General features: G+C 37.4%; 2 protein-coding genes and 1 pseudogene across 2 annotated transcripts; 1 reads left to right on the top strand and 2 right to left on the bottom strand.

The window, feature by feature from the left end:
* Window positions 1–405: 405 nt before the first annotated feature.
* On the top strand, window positions 406–2892 carry LOC139881121 (large ribosomal subunit protein uL1c-like). Its single transcript, XM_071865642.1, has 8 exons — window positions 406–583; window positions 632–744; window positions 1659–1841; window positions 1933–1987; window positions 2154–2281; window positions 2383–2466; window positions 2555–2680; window positions 2776–2892. Exons 1-8 carry the CDS (start codon window positions 406–408, stop codon window positions 2890–2892), a joined length of 984 nt encoding a protein of 327 aa, XP_071721743.1.
* A 1093-nt stretch (window positions 2893–3985) lies between these two features.
* LOC139881130 (putative disease resistance protein At3g14460) overlaps window positions 3986–22998 on the bottom strand; it is a 31186-nt pseudogene continuing 12173 nt past the window's right edge.
* LOC139881122 (serine/threonine-protein kinase-like protein At3g51990) lies at window positions 20683–22038 on the bottom strand. Its single transcript, XM_071865644.1, has one exon. It carries the CDS (start codon window positions 22036–22038, stop codon window positions 20683–20685), a length of 1356 nt encoding a protein of 451 aa, XP_071721745.1.

Genomic DNA, 22998 nt, shown 5'->3' with positions numbered 1-22998 from the left:
TATATTAAATATTACAATTTTTATTTATTTTTGTCTCATCGAATCACAGTCGATAATGGTAAAATTAATTCCTCATTCCAACGGTCATCACACGAAACAATTGGAAATTGATCATAAATTTTTCTATTCGTAGAGGTCAGGATCAAACTCTGTACCTATCCATTAAGGTACGAGGACAATGCTTGTTCATTTTAGAAATGACAATTTACTTAAATTTAAATTTTAATGTTAATTATTTATTAATTATTTTAGCAAATTTTGGATTTAGTTATTTTTATTATCCACACTCTTTATATAATCATATTCATAAGTGGCGCTAAAATGGATAGTCAGAGAGCAAAAGAGCTTCCATCAAACTTCCATTATCAGATTGAAACAATCCTAAACTTGAGAAACCGAATAAAAATGGCTACTTCTACTTGTACTTGTACAACATCATCATCCTCATCTCTTATCCTCAATCATGCCGTTACTAAACCAAACCCACTAGACAATCCGACCCTCTCCCTTCTAACTTTCAAGCCCAAATCTTTTTACCCTCTGCAACTCAGTCCTCGACAGAGATTTTTAAAAACCCAACAATGTCTGAGGAGCTTTTAAAAGTTTGATTCTTTTGTCGTCGCCGCTGTAGCTACCGCCGACACAGAGGTGGATCATGACGTCACGACAACCATTGATGCTTCTGCTACTCCGCCAGTTAAACCTAAAATAAGAAAAAAAGCACTGCCCTTGACGAGAGACAGAGTACGTGGGTTTCTTTTTCAATAAAGTTTTCGACTTTTTTTACTAGATATTGTTGATTTATGTGATTGCTTGATGGGGTTTTGTTAATTTAGTCTTGGGATTTGTCTGGAAAATGGAAATTGTTGTTGTGGTTTTTGAATTTTGATTGGAAATCTGGTTTTCGGAATTGTTTTTGGTTGTCAGTTGCTGTTTGTTAGCATCGATCAGTATAATTTTAACTCGGTTGGGTTCACTTTCCGATCCTTCGTGTCAGATAGTTTTAACAGTGAAGGGAGAACTCACTAGTAACTGAATTTTTCAGTGTTAGATGATGGCAGCCTGAAAAGGAAACTGTTTGCTTGTCTATGGGACTATTGGTGACAGTGAATGATTTGGTCTTTGAAATATGAAACGTAGTTATATGCTTATGTATGAAATTGCGTGTAGCATAGATATATGAAGAAGCACGTGTGTGTATGTATTCCAGTATTTTGCTGATGAATTCCAGACGAATCTATTTAGTTTTAGCAAACCACACACCGATGATTCTATATCTTGTTGTGCTTGTTTAGTTGGCATACATACGGATTATTTTAACATTCTAATAATTGGGTTCTATATTACACTGTAATATTTGTTATTGCAGAATTCAATACAATTAGTCGTGATACAAACATTTAGTGCAGGAGTGGTGCCTGTGGAGAGGAACAAGATATCATATTCCAATCTACTGAGATACAATCTTAAAATAGTTGAGTCGACTATATAAATCTTGTTTCTGTTTATTCCATCAATTCAGAAACTTGTTTCAAAAGTGAAAGTATTTTATTCTTTATCTCCACAAGAGTTTCAAGACGTATGGCTATATCTACTGTTTCAAGATCAGTGTCTAATTTCCAGATCTTATCTTTGTGTCTCTCTCTCAAAATTAATAGAGGAGGTCCAAGAGATTCTTGGAAATTCAAAAATTGAGAGAAAACAAGCAGGAGTATGACCTGAAGACAGCAATATCTTTGCATAAGCAGATGGCTAGTAGTAGCAAGTTCGTTGAGACAGCTGAATCCCATTTTCGTCTCAACATTGACCCAAAATACAATGATCAACAGCTTAGAGCAACTGTGAGTTTTCTCACTTTGATTAATTATACGACTTTATTCACCTATTCCAAAAAGGAAATTTCACGTTAATGTCTAATCTTGTTTCATATAGGTGAGTTTGCCCAAAGGAACTGGTCAAACTGTTAAAGTTGCAGTGCTGACACAAGGTATGTACTATTTCTGTCAAGTTTTACTCTTGTTCAGATAAACAGAGAACGCCATATGTCGGCGTCCTTGTGAATTTAGACAAGTTTAGTTTCATCTTGCCCAATCTTTATGAATGTGACAATATCTAGTTTCTCGGGCTAATCTTCTTTTAGCTAACATTTTCAGGCGAAAAGATTGACGAAGCAAAGAATGCAGAAGCAGATATAGTTGGTGGAGAGGACTTGATAGAACAGATAAAAGAAGGATTCATGGAATTTGACAAATTAATTGCTACTCTAGATATGATGCCTAAGGTGTTACTCAACTGTCTTGTTGTGATTACATAATAAAAATGTCGTCTTGTTGGATAAATAAGACTTTAAGGATGAAAGTTTATTTACCTGACATGCATCAGGCTGCGAGCCTTGGTAAGATTTTGGGACCAAGAAGACTCATGCCAAACCCAGAAGCTGGTACTGTTACCACTAACATATCTCAGGTATCTTCTCTAGCACACAATTTCACAAAAACATTTGGTTTTGGTTTTGTGAGTAGTAATTCTTAATTGTACTGTTACTTATCTTTAGGCTCTAGAGGAATTTAAGAAGGGAAAACTTGAATATAGAGCAGACAAAACTGGGATTGTCCACGTTACCTTCGGAAAACTCGACTTTGCTGAAGAAGACCTTATCGCTAACTTCATCTCGACTCTAGTGCGTCTCGTCGCTCCCCATTTCTTTTCTTTCTCGCCATTAATTTTTCCGTTATATTTTACATTCTTCAATCATCACCTCAATTTTCTTGACAGAAATCAATAGAAGCTAACAAACCATCTGGTGTAAAAGGTGTATACTGGAGAAGTGCACATATATGCTCGTCGATGGGGCCTTCAATACGATTAAACATTAAGGAGATGCTTGATTAGAAGCCTCCAGCCGATGTTTGAAGAATGTAACTAACATCTCTGTAAATGATCCGTCTTGAACTGTTTTATAGCACAGACACAGAGGTGACAATCATAATAAATATAAATAAATGATTAGTCTTTAGCTGCATGCTATTTATATTTTTTGTAAAATATTGTAGTACGACTGATCCTTCACCTTATAACTATTAGGATCGTACTTTAGGTCTTTTGTGTTTCGTTGTAATAATATTCCAAAAATTGCTTTTCGTACTCCTACTTCCCCAGCGATCACTATTACATCAAAGTTGGAGGATGTTGTTTCACAGATACAAAATCTCAACTTGAGAAAGAAATTTTAAAAAAAGGAAGTTATGAACTGAGGGAACTCCGTTTGTGGCTCCTTTTATATGGGGGAGAGATACAGATAAGATCAATCCTGGATTTCCTCCAACACATGGACCAAAAGATTGTCATACCAATGATAAAAAAACCTCTGAATCACATCACATTTTACAAAACACAACGTAATCTAAGATCCCCTAGCTAGTACTATTGGTTAACAAATAACAACATTAATTCAGCAGAACAGAGTTCCATAGGCCCCTTAATGGACTGACAAGACACAAGTCATGGAACATTACTTGGAATATTATTACAACAACTACTACTACTACCATTCCCTCCCACTTTCTCCGTCGACGACAAACAGAACCAGCGAATAACGGAGTGGAACCAGCAAGAAGCTTCATTATGCACGTGGTGGAAAAGGTTATGAGCCTCCTTTGGAACTGTCTGAAAAACAAACTCATGGATCTTTTCACGATTCTTATATATCAGTCTCAGAAATAATGAAAGACATAGACAGAACGTTAATAGCCGAGTGGACGTAAAAGGATCATCAACAGCGCACTACACGCGCCCACGCGCCGACTCCGACAAATCTCAACCAGTATTTTTAAATTGCAGTAATCATTCCCAAATGGGCTTAAATACTCTGTTAAAATAAAAAAAGATCAATAATAGTTGGACACAAATACCCCTAATAAGTAAACATAATTACTTTAAGAGATGATTACTTTTGAGAGATAAATCCTCCGCCCAAACACACCCATTAAATCCAACTGTCGCCCCAAGCGTTATAATAGGTGATGTGGGATATGATTGGCCAATATTCTCCTCCATCTTTCTTACACTTCTCTTCCAAATCAGGAGATCCGTAGATCTGCAGGGATCCGAGTGATGCAGGAAGGCCTTGTTCTGGCAAGAATCTGAGTTTATCACAGTACGCAATCTTCAATTTACGAAGAGAGGTGAGGTTTAGGATCCCCTTTGATATTGATTCCAGATTCTCAAATCCCCAAATATCAAGAAGAGTCAGAGATGAGGGAAGCATACAATTACCATATTCATCCTCATATGGAAATGAAACCACCCCTTCAACTGCTCCACCTATGTACCAAAGTTTCAATTCTCGAAGAGAAGAGAGTTTGTGTAGGCCCCACTCTGATATTGGCTGCCGAAGTTCATAGCAATTCCCTATTTTGAGTGAAGTGAGACTAGGGGGAAAACCTCCTTCCGGAAAGCACTCGAGTTTATGACATCCGCTGACTTCTAATGCTTGAAGAGAGGTGAGGTTAAGGATCCCCTTTGATATTGATTCCAGATTCTTAAATCCCCAAATAGTTAGAAGAGTCAGAGATGAGGGAAGCATACAATTACCATATTCATCCTCATATGGAAATGAAACCACCCCTTCAACTGCTCCACCTATGTACCAAAGTTTCAATTCTCGAAGAGAAGAGAGTTTGTGTAGGCCCCACTCTGATATTGGTTGCCGAAGATACTCGCAATTCTCTATTTTGAGTGAAGTGAGACTAGGAGGAAAACCTCCTTCCGGAAAGCACTCGAGTTTATGACATACGCTGACTTCTAATGCTTGAAGAGAGGTGAAGTTTAGGATCCCCTTTGATATTGATTCCAGATTCTTAAATCCCCCAATTTGAAGAAGAGTGAGAGATGAGGGAAGCATACAATTACCATATTCATCCTCGTATGGAAATGAAACCACCCCTTCAACTGTTCCACTATGTACCAAAGTTTCAATTCTCGAAGAGAAGAGAGTTTGTGTAGGCCCCACTCTGATATTGGCCGCCGAAGATACTCGCAATACTCTATTTTGAGTGAAGTGAGATTAGGAGGAAAACCTCCTTCCGGAAAGCACTCGAGTTTATTACAGTCCTTAACTTCTAATGCTTGAAGAGAGGTGAGGTTTAGGATCCCCTTTGATATTGATTCCAGATTCTCAAATCCCCAAATCTGAAGAAGAGTCAGAGATGAGGGAAGCATACAATGACCATGTTCATCGTCTGGAAATGAAACTACCTCTTCAACTGCACCAGCTATGCACACAAGGGTCAATTCTCGAAGAGAAGAGAGTTTGTGTAGGCCCCACTCTGATATTGGCTGCCGAAGATACTCGCAATCCTCTATTTTGAGTGAAGTGAGACTAGGAGGAAAACCTCCTTCCGGAAAGAACTGGAGTTTATCACAGTGCTTGACTTCTAATGCTTGAAGAGAGGTGAAGTTGTGCATCTGATTGGGCAGAGACTTTAGATTCTTACACCGACTGATTTTCAGAGATTTAAGATTGTCTAGGCACCCAAGTGGAAAGCTTCTTAGTTTACTACATTCAGAGATAGAAATAACTTCCAGTGATGTGTTGCTTAGGAAGACCCTATCAGAGATGGACTCTAATTTGTTGCAATGTCTGACTATCAGAGAGGTGTTGTTCATACTTCCATCGCCAACCTCACCAAGCACAAACTTCTCTCCATTTGATCCACAAGGAAAGAGCTTCACAATCTCACTATCTTCTAACTCGAATTCTTCAAGATTGGAAGGCAGAAATCCTATCTCTTCATCCTCAGAATTTGATGAATCCTCTGAACTATATTGCTCATTATTAAGAGAATTGTCAAGAATAGCACGATCGACATGCTCTCCAACATTTTCTGCAAGAATTTACAAGAAGTAGAGAATTTACAACATACATATATACAAAGAAAAAGAATAGCATAAACTGAAAAATGTAGTAGTAGTTAAAAGATAAAGCTACCCAATCAGCTTAGCTTGGTAATCAATAAAAGGGACATGGCACGGAAATAATATGGCTATGAGCATACGGCAAATTAACAAATGATTTTTACTAAAATGAGCCTTTTGTTTTAGCACACAGTTAATTTTAACTATAGTTGAAGCATGCATAGAACTAAGAAAGCATGCATAGACTTACGGTGTAATGGCGGTGAATCACTATCATTTACTAGATTTTCTTTAAGATCTATGCATATAGCATCCAGTACATCGTCTACCCAATCTTGGTCGTGATGCAAATAATCAGGCAGATTTCTCAAATTATCAAGATCAATGGGCTTCAATTGCTCAACTTCCAGCATACGAGATTTTTCCATCAACATTAAATTAATCTTTAGTTGAACACGATTTTCTGATGATTTAGCTGACAACAGAATCCTCTTCTTTGTTTGATCAGCTTCTAAAGAACTACAATTCCATTCGTGCATAGAAGAGATAATGCTGCAAGGTTGACTTAAGATTCGGATACAATACTTCTTAAAAGTTTGAATAAAGCTTCCGTTACAATCCCACCATTCACCTGCATATTCACGCTCCGCAAGAGGTACCAACTTCTCTAGAATGAATTTTAAACCCTCATTCATTTTGTCATCGAAATGGAAATTCTTGTTGCACAAATAAGCCGGATTAAGAAATGCAGCAAAAGCATGTATTGGATGGATTATATTTCCTGAACACTTTGCTTCAAATATGTCTAGTACCTTCTTGTATTTTCCATGGTTTTTTTCACATTGTTGCATGATTTCTCCCTTTGCCCTTTCCACAACTTCATACAAGTATCCAAACGTTGACACCTCACTTTCAGTTAATTGAAGAATTCTTACAATTGGCTTCAATATTTGCAAAGCATCCTCAAGTTGGCACCAAAATTCTGTATCCCTGATGAAAGCAGACACTTCTTTTACCGATTCTTCTTCATCACAAGCCTGATCCCGCCACTCTGAAGATGCCACAAGTTGTTGTAATTCGAGCTTAGCATCAAAAATCGACTGGAGCATCAAGAAGTAAGAAGAAAACCCTGTCATACACGGAGTTTTCAACTCCTTTTTTGTGTATTTTCTCAAGATGCACAAAATGTCATCGTCCTTGTGCAGATATTTAACAATCAAATATCCTTCGAGAATCACTTTTCTCACCCAGAAAACTTTAACTAATATTTCCTTTACTACTAGTTGCACTTCATGAGCAGCACACTTGCTCTTGAAGATCTGTGGATACTTGCGAACAAGAAATTCTCCAATAGACTCCAATTCCACCGCATTGATAATGAGCTGAACAACATTACTAGGTCCAACCTTTTCAATTTCAGCAGATACAATCCTTTCAAGTTCTTCTGCACTCTTGTTGTTTTGCAAGAAAGAATTCTGGAACACTACTCCTTTAGGTGAATAGACATAAACATCGATAAAAGCTCCAAGCTTCTTCTCACGCCTCAAGTTGAGCATAAATGTGCAGCCAGTTGCAGCCCAAGATTTCTCGACGTCTCTAACATAATCTTCAACCTTCTTTTCCAAACAAGGGATTATCTCTGTTTCGAAACTCGAAAATGATGGCAGTTCATACTTTGGACCACATTCAACAGCACGATGGACAAAGTTTCTAAAGGAGTTTGTTTGGACAGCATGGATTGGAATGCCATTGGACACAAGCCAATGGCCAAGCAACTCATCAGCCTCTTCCTTCTTATTCTTATCACCAGGAACTTCTGACCCACTAGGTTGATCATTGGAAGCTAGAGCGGTGTTGTTTATAACAAAGTCACTAGAACTTGACAGACCCTTATACTTTTTGTTAGGACCGCCAATTTGTCTGCAAGCTTGTTCTTGGACATCTCCAGGCACGTTTTCGCAACCAGAAATATCTCGACCAGGTATGTTAGACAAATGTGATTTGATTCTCGTAGCTCCCCCAACAAACTCCAACTCACAAAACTTGCACTTGAAATGGCCTCCAGGATATTCTACAGCATACTCCCAAAATCGATCCTTCTTTCGGCCCATAACTTTTCCGATCCTATACGTAATAGTGGTGTTTGACTTTGATCAAATGGTTGCTTCCCCCACAGGATTGTTAATTTAACTAATTTAGCAAAACATAATCAATGATAAACTATTAAGTCAACCCTGATCTCTACTACATGTATGCAAACTCTAGCTCATTTTTTATGAAAGATGAAAGCATCTTCTCAATAGTTTTTGATACATAAAATCAAAAGGCAGTAAAAGTCAACGGAATAAAAAGGGGAGTCGTTCGATCGTACCTGCAGTTCAGAGAAGCAGAGCTGAGAAGTAAAAATTAAGGTTTAATGTTTCTGTGGAATGCGTAAATTTTAGGAAGACAGAGACTATATTGCAAGAAGGGATAAAATATTTTTCAAGGGACGACACTAATTAAAAAGGAAAGTCAAATGTGCTCGAACACAACTCTAACAAATTATGACCATTTTTAAAATATCAAATTGGCAAACCACTAATTAAGAAAAATGTCTTTTCTTTCCCCCCTTTAAAAAACGCTTGTTACGTCCTATGCTCTTTCCTCCAAGAACCTAATAAAAATTATCCAAAATTAAATTAATCCTTGAGCAAATTTGATCATGTGTTGCTATTAAATCGATGGGATCGAAAACTTATCCTCACACGTTGATCGTAGAAGGAACGTTCTTGGATGACATGATTTCGACTGGAATGTCTTTTAAAGCTGCCGATTACTGCAAGTTGAACGTTAGGAATTTTATTTGGATATATGCTACCAATTTAGGTGGGGTAAAGTTGTTACAATTCTTGAAATGTTCAAGAGCGGAATGCCATAATAACGCTTGGATAACTTAGATTAGAGACTCATGTAAAAACGGCTTTCCCTTTTCTAGAGTGTGTACTGTAAATACTCATGTTTACTTCAAACTAACTAGAAGATCTACATATGAAGTTTTGCTCATTCTAACCTCTTAGGTGCATTGCATTGAGATATGGTATACCGATTTTGCTACATCGATACAACAAGGACTGACCGAACCCATTTCAGGCTTGCAAATTCTCATTATGGAATCTTTTGAAATATAAATAAGTAGATATTTATTATGCCGTCTCATTCTATGAAATGATTTAATGATCTGGACCTAGATGTTACAAGATTATTAAGTTGGGGATGTATGAAGAGTTAACTGAAAGATAGACTTTAATGGTCATAGCTCAAAAAAAGTTAAATTGGTAATGGGCCCAAAATAATGGGCTTCTTCATAATTTGAAATTTCATACTAGAGAAATGTGGGTTTCTAAAACCCAAATGTAGTAGGTTCAAATCTTCTAGGGCGTAATTTGTATCAATTCGTAGTTTTTTATTTTTATTTCTTTTTGGTATATGATGAATATTTTTATTAAAAAATTATTAGTGATTGAGTTAAATGATTTCAATTGTCACAATGTCGAGATAAAATTTCTAACTCTTTAAATTAAGTCAAAATTGTTGATACTATTGAACAACAACGTCTATCACTTAACTATCGGAAACGAATTTAAAAGGAGAGTAAGCAGTCCGAAATCGTTTACAGACATCAAATATTACAAGTCTGATTAAAAGTAATGAAATAGAACATGAAGAGCAAATAAAGTACATAACATCCGAAAGTAGCAAAAACCCTAGAAAACGGCTACCTTCTCTTCCTCTTGTACGTAGCTTTAATTGCTCGTATTATACAACTCTGAAGTCGATGGAATTAATTAGAATCAAATTATGAATATCGTGACTTTAAAGAATCGATGGATTAGGGTAGAGGGAAAAAAAATTGACGAGTTTATTCTTTTTTAGAGGTTCTGTTCAGGTTAACCAATGATAATGATATTTCCATAAATATATTGTATTGTGTAAATACATATGTGAGCTGTAAAGCCTTGACATAAGGAGAAAAGGGGTATCAATCTTCTACCAATGAGTTCGAAAGCTAAAAGACAATTTCACTTTTTGATTGTGGTGTTTGAAAATCAAAGTTCTTAGTACTATTATTATTATTTTTTTAATTTATTTATTATTATTATTATTATCAAAAATTACATGGAATTAGTGGGTAATCGAGATACTATTTGAGTCAAAAATTATTATTATCAAAAATTACATGGAGTTAGTGAAAATGTGAATAGAGGCTCGTGCCCCAACATCCTGAGTCAACGAGAATTCCCGAAACCGCTTGAGCAATGTAACAACACCCGCCTTCAATTCACCTAAAGATGAGAAAGAGAAGGGTAAAAAACCATAGCCCTTCGTTGTACACAAATTCTTGTACTTGACACACTTGCGCCGAGCAGCTTCCTCCACCACACGTCCAGGGACAAAATCAGCAATTTCGGACTGGGTCAAAGGAGAAGACCCAGTCAAATCAACACACACGTCGAGCCCCCTATCCCAAGAATAGAGCAGGATGTCCCCAGGACGTAGGGGTCTGTCATGACCATCAACTAAACCGATATCCACCTCATTTCCTGCAGAAATACCCGTGCGAAAGCAAATGTCCAAAAGAGTGTCACGAACAAGGTTATATCGATGTTTGATGCCAACAGAACCAGCGCATGACACTGCATGATCGCCAAAGGAGTCTCCTTCAAAAACCCTAGAATAGGCAACGCAATGCAAGGACACCCGGAATAATGGCACACCTAATCGGTAACTCAATACACACCTGTAGGTACAGCCATTCATAGTCTGCCCTAACCCAGCAATAGGGACGGTACGGAGCCAGTCAGAGGTGTAGGGCTCCTGCTGAGACTTCCACAAAGCTAACTGACGAGTAGTCAATGAGAAAATTGATTCTGAAGAAGCAACAACCTTTGTGAAATATATATCTGCCAATTTCTTCATAAGTTTCGGGGTCTCACTAGGGTCACATGGCATAGCAGAACCGGTAACCTCATTGAACACATCCAAAGCAGCAACGAAAGTAGAACCAGGTGACGTGATCCCAGCCGGATGGAGGAGTTGGGTCTGAAGATAATAGGTCTGTACACGGGAGGCTATAAAGGCATAATACAATACATCCGCAACGTCATACACACCCAATCCTCCGAAATGGAAAGGAAATGTAGCAAGTCGCCATTGCCACTCACCAAACCCAGGCCCAGACGCTGTAACAATACGCTCCAAACTAGAGCAAAGTGCAAATCAAAGGAAGTATGTGCCGAGACAAAGGCGCTAGGAGGGGAAGTACGTAAGGCAAAGTAAAGCTTAGAGATGTCAGAACAAGCCCGTAAAAGTAACAACTCAGACTGGGGATCTCCAATCGTAGCGACAGAGTCCATAAGCTCGATGGTCCGATTGACTCTTCTCAACACAAGCTCACTATAAAATCTCTGAGAAGTACTGACAGGCTCTCCAAGGACCTTAACACCATCTAAAGGCCTAGCAATAGCTGGTGGAAAAAAACCATGTTGCCTACTTCTTGGGTCTTCCATATGCCAAAACAACTCGATCTTATCAACATTAAGAATCAATCCCGATTGAGGCCTAATTTCCATGATCATCTTCAATACATCTTCCACTACCAACATATCCCCCACAATAGTCCCGTCATCCAAATACCAAGCATGCAAGCACAAATCAAAAGAATCCCTAATACGGCATACCAATGGGTGCAAAACAAGAGCAAAGAGCAAAAGACCTAATGGGTCCCCCTGCTGAACGCCCTGACACGACCAGAGGCTGTGCTCTCCATAATACAAACGGGCGGGAGAAGAGTAACAGAACTCAACCCACCGAGAAAGAGCAGGACACTGCAATCGTACCTCTCGTAACATGGTCCCACGGTCAACCATATTGAAAGCATTTCTGAAATCAACTAACAATATGGAAAGACCCACATCTGAACCACGGTCCTCCACTAGACGATTCAAGGCATGCAAAATAGCCTCCCCTCCTCCAGACACGCCAACCCCAAACTGAAGACCATCAAAATAACTACGCATAGAAGGGCTAATAAGAAATGCTCCAACCTTAGACACGAGGCGTCTCCAGATAGTACCTACAGCAATCGGACGAATCCCGCCACCTGGCTTAAGAAGCGGAGTGAGAGGGGCACTAGCAATGTATTCACCAAGTACGTGTGGGCAACTGCCTTCCAAGAACAGATTCACGACTCGAGCGATAGAAGAGATCAACTCATCCGAAATAGCAACAGCCGCTCCACCCAAACAATCCCTCAAATGCTGAGCACGTAAACCATCTCTCCCACACGATGTCCCACGCGGGAAACTCCTGATCATATCCAAAACAACCGACGATGAAGCACTGAGGGAATGAGTATTAGCAGATAAAGCTGGTAAAACAGGGAACGGAGCTGTAGGATGCTTGTCACGCAAGGCCTCTAGGGTGGTACTAGAGTATGGGGCAACACCAGAAGACGAAAGAACTCTAACCGCGGCAGAATAGTGACCATCACTAATCTTCTTCTTATACTGTCTGACATTAAGCTCACTCACATTCATGTCCACATAAACTGAAAAAGCCGGTGAATCTCAGCTAAAATCGCCCCCAAAAGCTGCAAATTATCCCTGGCACATTCCAACCATAGATGGCGCTAGTAATACACTCCTCCTGCCTTTTACGTCTCATTACTTCTAGGAGTGAAGACTTTAAGAGTACAAAGTGGAAGAGCAAGCAAGTTTACCAAACATGAGATGTCACCTGGTGAGTTAGAAACATCATCTAAGGCAGCCCGTAGAATCCAAGAAAACCCCAAACGACACCTAGGAGGAATAGATTTCACCGTGCACAACCCCTTACACAACAAAGGATCAAGCAAGGCAACATTCAAAACACAACCATCATCAGGCATAACAGCAACATCCAAACCAACTGACGGAGCAGATGGTCTTGAAAAATCATAAACAATAAATCTAACCACACCATCACCACAATCAGGAGGTTCCATAAAATCAGACCCACTACCATGCCGACACTTAGAGCGAAGTGTATGTGTTTTGAAATAGACTCCGCATAACCAAATACCCATGCGCTTAAACGTAATTTCAGCCTCAGAAAAAATAGACAAACTTGAAGAAAGAGCTTGTCTAGTAATAACTTTACCCTCTTCACTACAATGCCGATTTCGAAGGTGGATGAGCGTGGAGGACTTCGTAAGACCGTTCTCTCCACAATCTATACACCCGTAAAGACCAACAAACAGGCAATGAAAACGGGCAACCTCGATGACCATTTTCTTTTACAATCTAGGTTAAAGAGAGAATGCGAAAAAAAGAAGTTCAGTGAGACATTTAAACAAACACCTTCAAGACAATATGTTCTATGACTATTTACATCATCAGTTCATATCTTCTGCCACTTCTTCAAAAACCACACAAACTTCAACACAGCTTTAGAGATTGAATCAAACCATAACAATGAAAAACAAATTTAAACATAACTTTGGAAGAGAGAAGAAAAAGAAGAAGATAGAGATGGCAGCATAAGAAGATCAAGTAATCGGCATCCACGCTGTCACCATCAGCTGAACCAGTCACCATGGGATGCGATTCACCGTTATTATTATTATTATTATTATTATTATTATTATTATTATTATGTTAGATCTGCGGTAACTAGTCACATATTCATTATTTATTATTGTTACTATTACTATTTAAGTTTGAAGAACATACAATAATATTCGTGTTGATTTGTTTTGGCAGGTGTAGGCATATTATAATTTCCAGCCACTGACGGCGTATCTCTCTATCAACTACTTGGATCGGTTTCTTTACTCTCGCCATTTGCCGGTGAGGAGTTTTTTATTAACAATAATTACATGAAGTTAGTGGGCAACCGAGATACTATTTGGACGCCCACTCCCTTAGCAATAGCAAAACTTATCCTAGTGAAAATGTGAATAGAGGCTCGTGCCCCAACATCCTGAGTCAAGGAGAATTCCCGAAACCGCTTGAGCAATGTAACAGCACCCGCCTCCAATTCACCTAAATATGAGAAATAGAAGGGTAAAAAACCATAACCCTTTGTTGTACACAAATTCTTGTACTTGACACACTTGCGCCGAACAGCTTCCTCCACCACACGTCCAGGGACAAAGTCAGCCATTTCGGACTGGGTCAAAGGAGAAGACCCAGTCAAATCAACATACACGGCGAGCCCCCTATCTCAAGAATAGAGCAAGATGTCCCCAGGGCGTAGGGGTCTGTCATGACCATCAACCAAACCGATATCCACCTCCTTTCCTGTAGAAATACCTGTGTGAAAGCAAATGTCCAAAAGAGTGTCACAAACAAGGTTATGTCGATTTTTGATGCCAACAGAACCAGCGCATGACACTACATGATCGCCAAAGGAGTCTCCTTCAAAAACCCTGGAATAGGAAGGGCAAGGTAAGGACACCTGATATAATGGCACACCTAATCGGTAACTCAACTGAAAAAGTCGGTGAATCCTCAGCTAAAATCGCCCGCAAAAGCTGCAAATTACCCCCTGGCATACCCCAACCACAAATGACACTAGTAATACACTCCTCTTGCCTTTTACGTCTCATAGCTGACCTAGCCTCAAAATTATTCCTATGAGTGAAGACTTTAAGAGTACAAAGTGGAAGAGCAAGCAAGTTTACCAAACATGAGATGTCACCTGGTGAGTTAGAAACATCATCTAAGGCAGTCCGTAGAATCCGAGAAAACCCCAAACGACACCTAGGAGGAATAGATTTCACCGTGCGCAACCCCTTACACAACAAACGATCAAGCAAGGCAACATTCAAAACACAACCATCATCAGGCACAACAGCAACATCCAAACCAGCTGACGGAGCAGAAGGTCTTGAAAAATCATAAACAATAAATCTAACCACACCATCACCACAATCAGGAGGTTCCATAAAATCAGACCCACTACCATGCCGACACTTAGAGCGAAGTGTATGTGTTTTGAAACAGACCCTACATAACCAAATACTCATGTGTTTTTCTACATAACATATCGTAAATGATCAAGTTAAGTAGACATTGTTTTGCATGATCAGAATTCTTGTAAACTCACGTTGTAATGGTGACGAATCTTCATCATTTACTCCTGCATTGAGATCCAGGTGTATGCCATCTGCTACCTCATCTTTACAATCTAGATATTCAGGCAGATCGCTCAAATTATTAAGATCGATGGGCTTCAATGATTGAACTTCCATCCTTTGAGATTTCTCCATCAACCCTAAATTAATCCTTAGATGGACATTATTTAGTACTGATGATTTAGCTGACAACATATTTCTCTTGTTTGCTTGATCACCTTCTAAAGAACTACAATTCTGTTCATGCAAGGAAGATATGATGCTGCAAGGTTGACTTAAGATTCGGACACAATACTTCTTGAATGTTGGAATCAAACGTCCATTATAATCCAACCATTTACCTACATATTCCAACATGCATTGAAAATAAAATGAATGTGGAACTAACAAACATGTGCTCTTGATAAAAGATTTTGTATTAAACTTACTGGGATGAGATGTTCTCAGCATTGTTTTTGCTACTTTTGTGAACAATTCCGAAGCTTTACTTTGGTAAATTGCAAATTCTTCCATGAAATGATATTCATCTACATCAAGTACCAATTTCTCTAGAATGAAATCAATACCCTTTTTCATTTTGTCATCGAAAAGAAAACTCTTGTTGCACATATAAGAGGGGTTAAGAAATGCAGCAGCCGCTTGTATAGGATGGAATATACTCTCTGAATAGTTTTCTTCAAATATCTCCAGTACTGCCTTGTATTTTTCATGGTTGTTTACACATTGTTGCTTGATTTCTTCCTTTGCCCTTTCCACTACTTCATACAAGTATCCAAATGTTGACCCTTCACTTTCAGCTAATTGAAGAATTCTTACAATTGGTTTCAAGATTTGCAAAGCATCCTCAACTTGGCACCAAAAAATTGTATCTATAAAGTAAGCAGATACTTTTTCTATCGAATCTTTTTCATCACAAGCCTGCTTCCATTCCGAAGATGCAACAAGTTGTTGTAATTCGAGTTTAGCTTCAAAAATCGACTGGAGCATCAAGAAATAAGAAGAAAATCTCGTCATACATGGGCGTTTCAGCTCCTTATCGGTGTATTTTCTCATGATTGACAAAATAACATCATTATTGTGCACGCATTTAACTATCAAACATCCTCCACGGATCACCTTTCTCACCCAATCAAGTTTTTCAAAAATGTCCTTTAATACTAGTTGAACCTCCTGAGAAATACACTTGCTCTTGTATATCCAAGGATACTTGTAAAGAAGAGTATCTCCAATTGATTCAAATTCTGTAGCATTGGTAAGGAGCTCAACAACATTACTTGGTCCAATCTTTACAATTTCAGAACATAGTATCATTTCAAGATCTTCCATGCTATTCGGGAAAGAATTCCTGAACACCTCTCCCTTGGGTGAATACACATAGATATCAATAAAATCTTCATTCTTCTTATCATGCCTTAAGTTTAGCATAATTGTGCACCCAGTTGCAACCCAAGATTCCTCAACCTCCCTTACATAATATTCAACCTTCTTTTCCAAACAAGGAATCAACTCTGTTTCAAAACTTGAACATGATGGCAATGTATAATTTGGACCACATTCTACAGCACATTGAACAAAGTTGCTAATGAAGTTGTTTGAACAACATCAATTGGTATGCCATTAGACACAACCCAATGAGCAAGCATTTCGTCGGCTCCTTCCTTCTTATTCTTGTCACTAAGAAATTCTGACCCACTAGGTTGATCATTGGAAGCTAGAGCAGTGTTGTTTATAACAATGTCACTTGAACTTGGCAGGCCCTTATATTTTTTGTTAGGACCACCGATTTCAATGCAAGCTTGTTCTTGGACATCTCGAGGCACCTTTTCGCAACGAAATATCTCGACCAAATATGTTGGACAAGTGTGATTTGATTCTAGCAGCTCCCCCAGCAAACTCCAACTCACAAAATCTGCACTTGAAATGGCCACCTGGAAATTCCACTGCATAGTCCCAAAATCGATCTTTCTTTTGCCCCATAACTTTTCTGATCCTATACATAATAATGAATGAATATTAGTGGGCGTTTGACTTTGATCAAATTGTTATATTTCCCCACGATGATGAATTTAACTAATTCAACGAAATATAAAATCACTTATCTAATTAAGGATAATATATCAAATCAATTACTTGCTCTCTACAACATGAATGCAAACCATAAAATGATGAGTGTGCAGCCCCTAATAGCAAAGAAAAATCAAATAAAAATACTAGACTTGAAGCTATTAGTAGGACGGTGGAGACAAAGAGATTGGTGAAGATTTGATAAAGAAGAATTTTGGTTAGGTGAGCAATTAATGAAGTAGGTAGCAATTGAAATACTAGGCAAAATTTTGCCTTGCTCCAGCTTCATTTGCACAACACACCAAAAAGAGAAGAGGGCAAATAAAGAGAGAAATAGTTTTTTTGTAATATACTCTTGAGAGCAAAGAATGAGGCAGAAAATAGGTTCCGTAATTAGATAGCTAATTACGATACTCCAGTGAGAGAGTAGATAGTAGAAAAGTAGGATTGTACATATTTTTCTACTAGTGATTTTTCTGGCCTGGTCCTATCCGTGGACGTAGCCCTAATTCGAGGGTGAACCACGTTAAATATCGTATCTTCTTTATTTTATCATTGCTTGCATTATTTTGGGCTTACATACCGTTGTCGTATAGCTCCGATCTTTGCTATAATTCCTCTACAAGACTCAACGTAACTTGGTGATCGGTTGGTTAAGTGTGTATGCTCTATAGTCGCCACTTAGGTGGATCTTCTATATTAGAAGCTTGCCTACCGTAACTAAGTTTGGGGAAGGCGTTATTCCCAACAAAAACTTCATGATTTCCATCACTTTTTAGAGAAAGGCACTCTAAAATAGTTTTTTTGACATACATATTTTGAAGATGGTCATAAACTCAAGAGGTTATGGAAGTCGTACTCACCTACAATTCAGAAAAGCAAACCTAAGAAATACTGAGGAAAAATTTCTGGTTCAAGGTTTCTGTGGTTTTTTTTATTTTAGCAAATACTATATATTTCGATGTAATGATTCGGACAAATTAATACTTCCATTGGTGTTCGATGAAAACGAGATGTATTTAGATGTTAAACTAGTAGTTTGCTCCGTCACTATTTTGGCATTTGATGAAAACGAAGATGTTAGTCTATAGTAGTTGGCCTCTTTCACTATTTTGGCGTTCGACGAAAACAAAGATGGTAAAGTGTAAACTACAGTAGTAATCTCCCTCTTTCACTATTTTGGCATTTTTTGAAATGTAAATAGGCCAAGTTTACATAACTTGCTACACACATATCGGATCATGGGATATTAGATACGAGACGTATATGGTAATATGGGTGATATATGCTTTCTCTGTAGTAAGTCCTACTTTGAAAAAGAGAAAAAGAAGGTCCTAAAATAATCTCCAATCGATTATTTGCAAATAATTTTAAAACCTAGCTAATTAATTTAATTTATATAAATTTAATAAGTAAAGTAATATATAGTGAATATTTAAAATGAACAGAATTAGGTGGGAACAGTTGTTACAATTCTTGAAATATTCAAGTACGGAATACCAGAAATTAATTCAATGGGATATACTCCGTCCCAAAATAGATATAAATTTTTCAATGTAAATGGCATGTAAATTTTGGGATGGAGGTAGTACTAGATTAGAGGCTCATGTATAAATGAAGTTCAATATTGTGTGTAAACACTCAGTTTTTTTCAAGCTCACCTACTACAGTACTACATATAATGGTTTGCTCATTCTAAGCTCTTATGTTTCATTGCATTGAGAATTGAGATATACCGATTTCGCTACATCCATATAACACAATCCGTCGAACCCATTTAACGCTTACCCGTTGTCACTAAGAAATCTCGAAGTATAAATTTCGTCTCATTATATGAAAGGATTCAATGATCTGGACTTAAATGTGCCAAGATTTTTAAGTTGGGGCTGCATATAATTTTAATTGAACAATGAGGACTTAATGTTCATAGAAGTCATAAATTTTGACAAATAGTAAAATTTGTAATGGGCCAAAAACAAAGGGCTTCTTCATGATTTAAAATTTCAGACCAAAAGAATGTGGGACTCTAAGACCCAAATGCTATAGTTCCAAATCGATTGCTCGCATTATACTCTTTATTGATTTATTCCGCCATTGATTTTTGAACAAAATAGTTTTGGACTAAAGCATGAACAAAAGATTTCTTCCCTTATAAATAGGACAAATTTCGGTGCGCTAAGGCTTTCCGTTTTAGAGGGTTTTGGGGAGGATGTCGTAGTATGCAACATTCTCCTTGCAATTGTAAAGAGGCTGTTTCCGTGACTCGAACCCGTAACTTTCAAGCCACAAAAAAAAACAACTTTAACCGATTGCACCAAAGCTCGCCCTCATTTCTCCCCTTATAAACGAGGGCTAAATATATCATTTGACGCAAATTGAGTTGAGTCAAATGACATATTTAACCCTCTATAATAGGGAGATAAATCTTTTATTCATGCTTTTGTCCAAAACTACTTTGTTCAAAAATCATGCCCCAATTTATTCTATAGATGGAATATGGTATTATAATTATATTTTTTATGACACCCTAAAAATTCTACGTGTCTTGACGTAGTACATAATAATTTTCCATTTAGTTGATGGTCTAAAAAAGGAAACAATGAGATCATTCTTCCTAGAGGCTCTGTTCAGGTTAACGAACGATAAATATTTCCATTAGTATATATAGTATTAATATATGTGAGCTGTAAAGCCTTGACATATGGAGAAAAGGGGTATCAATCTTCTACCAAAGAGGCTAAAAGACAATTTCACTTTGCGATTGTGGTGTTTGAAAATCAAAGTTCTTAGTACTATTATTATTATTATTTTATTTTCAAGATTTATATCTTCAGAAATGGTTGGAAACCCAATTTCACATTTCAGTTATGTATAGTCAATTTCAGTGTTCAGGTCTCACTACAAGATCACATGCAGTTCCAGACTTCCTTATCTCAACACTATCTATACTGATAACATATTTAAGGTAGAATCCACGACCCCAAAATTTCGGTTTAAAACTAAATAATTTCATCAAATAAAATTCCGATTACTACAATTATATAGATGCCTGTATCTATAGTTGACCGAGATTTAGTACATGGTTTCGTGTTGTAATCCTTTAGTAGCTCTAGCGCGGCGGCGGACGATGTTCTTCTCATTACGTACGATTTTTTATAGTATAGATTATAGAAGGCTAAAAATTTCATCATGAAGATCAGAAAAGATGTCACACATTTTGAACTCATCACATTAATAAAAATTCGTTTCTATAAAAAAAAAAAGTAGAATTATCAACAATTGTAGAATTTCTGTATTCAACAAAAATGTATATCGTTTTCGTACATACACTTTCACATGATGAAGAAATCAAAATTTTAAATCAAAAGGAGAAACACAAGCTGTAAAAGGGGGGCATCAGCAATGTCCCTGTGATCTACATTTATGAAAAAATAAATTCACAGATGATTAACAACTCACAAAAACATTGACAGAAAGATTAACAAATGAAAATACAGCAATAATTCGACATCAATGTGATGAGCAAGCTAGCGAGAGGAGAAGCTTTACTCAATACCACTACAACTGAAGCGAGAAGAAGCACGATCTCTACTTGGATACTTTAACTCAGAACTTCTCCCAACCGAGTAGTTTTGCCTTATATGGAAGATTTCTTTTACCACATTACCAGCCCTTGGACTGCCAAAGCGGTTAGAATCAGAATCATCCTCGGAAGCACCGGCCATAAGTTCCATCAAATTGCTTCTAATCCCCAAATCAGAATAAACTCTGCTTGAATTCTTAATAGCTTGCTTATTGAACAATCCCCCACCATTATCTAAATTCTCGCATTCGACATCATTGTCCTCCTGTCTTCTAATCTCAACAGGACGGCCTACACTCTCAACCATCATACATGGGTTATTAAATCCATTCCAAGAATGAAGAGGCTCAAATTTACATAACCCTGTTAACCAATCCACAATTTCTTTCATTGAAGGTCTTCTCTCCCTACAAGACCTCACACATTTCGCCGCAATCACGGCTAACTGCTTCCTAACGATTAAATCCTTAGGAAGTGGAATTCTCGGATCATAAATGGGAACAAGTTTTCCTCTTTTCACAAGAGGAATCGCCCAATCAACAATAGATGGCGGCGAATGGCTAATATCAATAGCCTTTCTACCGCTAATAATCTCCAACAGCAAAATTCCAAAACTAAACACATCTGTTTTAGTACTTAAATTATCTGGTGTTACATAACATGGATCTAAATATCCCATTGTACCGGCCGGTGGAGTCGATCTAAGCCTAAAATCATCGATTCCACAGCACATTGCCAATCCGAAATCGCCTAATCTGGCATTGAGATTCCTATCAATCAAGACATTAGCAGATTTAATATCTCTATGGATGATAGGAGGACTTTGTGAATGTAAAATGTCAACAGCCTTAGCTATTTGCAATGCAAGCCTAATTCTTCTACCCCAATTTGGAGTTTTAGAATTCGAATGCAACACATCATATAAAGTACCATTACACATAAATTCAACAACCAATAATCGATCTTTAGTATCATTACTTATTCCAACAAGGTTTACCAATCTTGGGCTTTGAATCTTTGACAAGATTTCGATCTCGTTGTCGACTTCTTGACCAATCTCTTGATTCCTCGAAGGTTTTTTCACTGCCACGTGGCGACCACGAACCACAGCTTTGTAGACACGGCCATGGCTGCCTTTTCCCAGTAACTTCTGATCAGAAAATCCATTTGTGGCTGCTTCAAGGTCACTATAGTCAAAATGTTGAATCTTTACTGGTCTTTGACCATCTTTTGAAGATGAAGACTGATTTTTTTCATTGGGTGTTGGAGAAGATGAGATTGCAACAGCTGAATCTGCTTTACAAGAGAGATAACCCATCAAAGGATATTGATGTTTGAACCAAAATTTGAAGATGGATTTTGTTAATTTGATCAGAAACACTAAAAAAGTTCAGTTCTTTATTATTACATGAAGATTGAAGAAGAAGGATAAGATGAAAAAGGTAAAGGAATGATTTTTTTTTATTTACTTTTTGGGATTGAAGAAGAAACACTCAGCTCAATACTTATTATATGTTGTATGGTAGCTTTGTGAGGTGTGTGTATATCATCATGTATCAGAGATATATACAGATTGATTGAGAGAGAGAAAGATTTTGGGACAGGGAATATTTTATTACAAATTTATTACAATTTTCAATGGTCAATAAGTCAATGGAAGAGAAAAGACAAATATACTCTGTGTTCAGACAGAGTTGAAGAAGGCACCTAATTTTTTCTTGTTTCTGTACATTGCATTGCTTTGTGGTAGTAACTAACCTTTACTTTATCTTAAGATAATTTTATAGAATTCTTTTTATATATAATACTATTATATATTTCTAATTAGGATGTTGTAATTCATGTCATGAATACCTTTATATTTTAGGGTGAAATGGAAAAAGAAAAAATCAGACTTTTTTTGTTAAGGATATCCATCCATAGCTTGTAGTCTTAATTGTATTGTATTAAAAGAACTTTTTAAATAAACGTCTTTTTTAAATTTTTTTTTCTTTAAAAAAAACTCTATTAACTAACATCATTAATTTCAAGCATCGACACAACCATGAAACTTATAAACCTAACTAGCATCAGGTGTTCGGGACGGCTCCAAGGTTATCATCCCACGGTTATCGTCCCTAACCTAGGGACGTTTTGGGAACTAAAATTTGCAGAGATGTCTCTATATGAACAACGGGAAAAAAAAATTGTCAAAAACGTTTCAATAATGGCTAAAGGGGCCGTCAACATTAAACAAAAAAACATTGTGTTAATTTTTTATACTCTTATCATGCGACCA

The sequence above is a fragment of the Rutidosis leptorrhynchoides genome, unplaced genomic scaffold (genome assembly GCF_046630445.1).
Source record: "Rutidosis leptorrhynchoides isolate AG116_Rl617_1_P2 unplaced genomic scaffold, CSIRO_AGI_Rlap_v1 contig116, whole genome shotgun sequence".
In the NCBI taxonomy this organism is placed as follows: Eukaryota; Viridiplantae; Streptophyta; class Magnoliopsida; order Asterales; family Asteraceae; genus Rutidosis; species Rutidosis leptorrhynchoides.
The sequence above is the reverse complement of the archived record's forward strand: the minus strand, read 5'-3'. Positions and strand labels throughout refer to the sequence as shown.

Coding starts and splice junctions, on each gene's coding strand:
- LOC139881121 (XM_071865642.1), top strand. CDS start 406: ATGGCTACTTCTACTTGTACTTGTACAACATCATCATCCTCATCTCTT. Junction 1,842..1,932: donor ATCAACAGCTTAGAGCAACT/GTGAGTTTTCTC, acceptor TGTTTCATATAG/GTGAGTTTGCCCAAAGGAAC. Junction 2,681..2,775: donor CTAACTTCATCTCGACTCTA/GTGCGTCTCGTC, acceptor TTTTCTTGACAG/AAATCAATAGAAGCTAACAA.
- LOC139881122 (XM_071865644.1), bottom strand. CDS start 22,038: ATGGGTTATCTCTCTTGTAAAGCAGATTCAGCTGTTGCAATCTCATCT.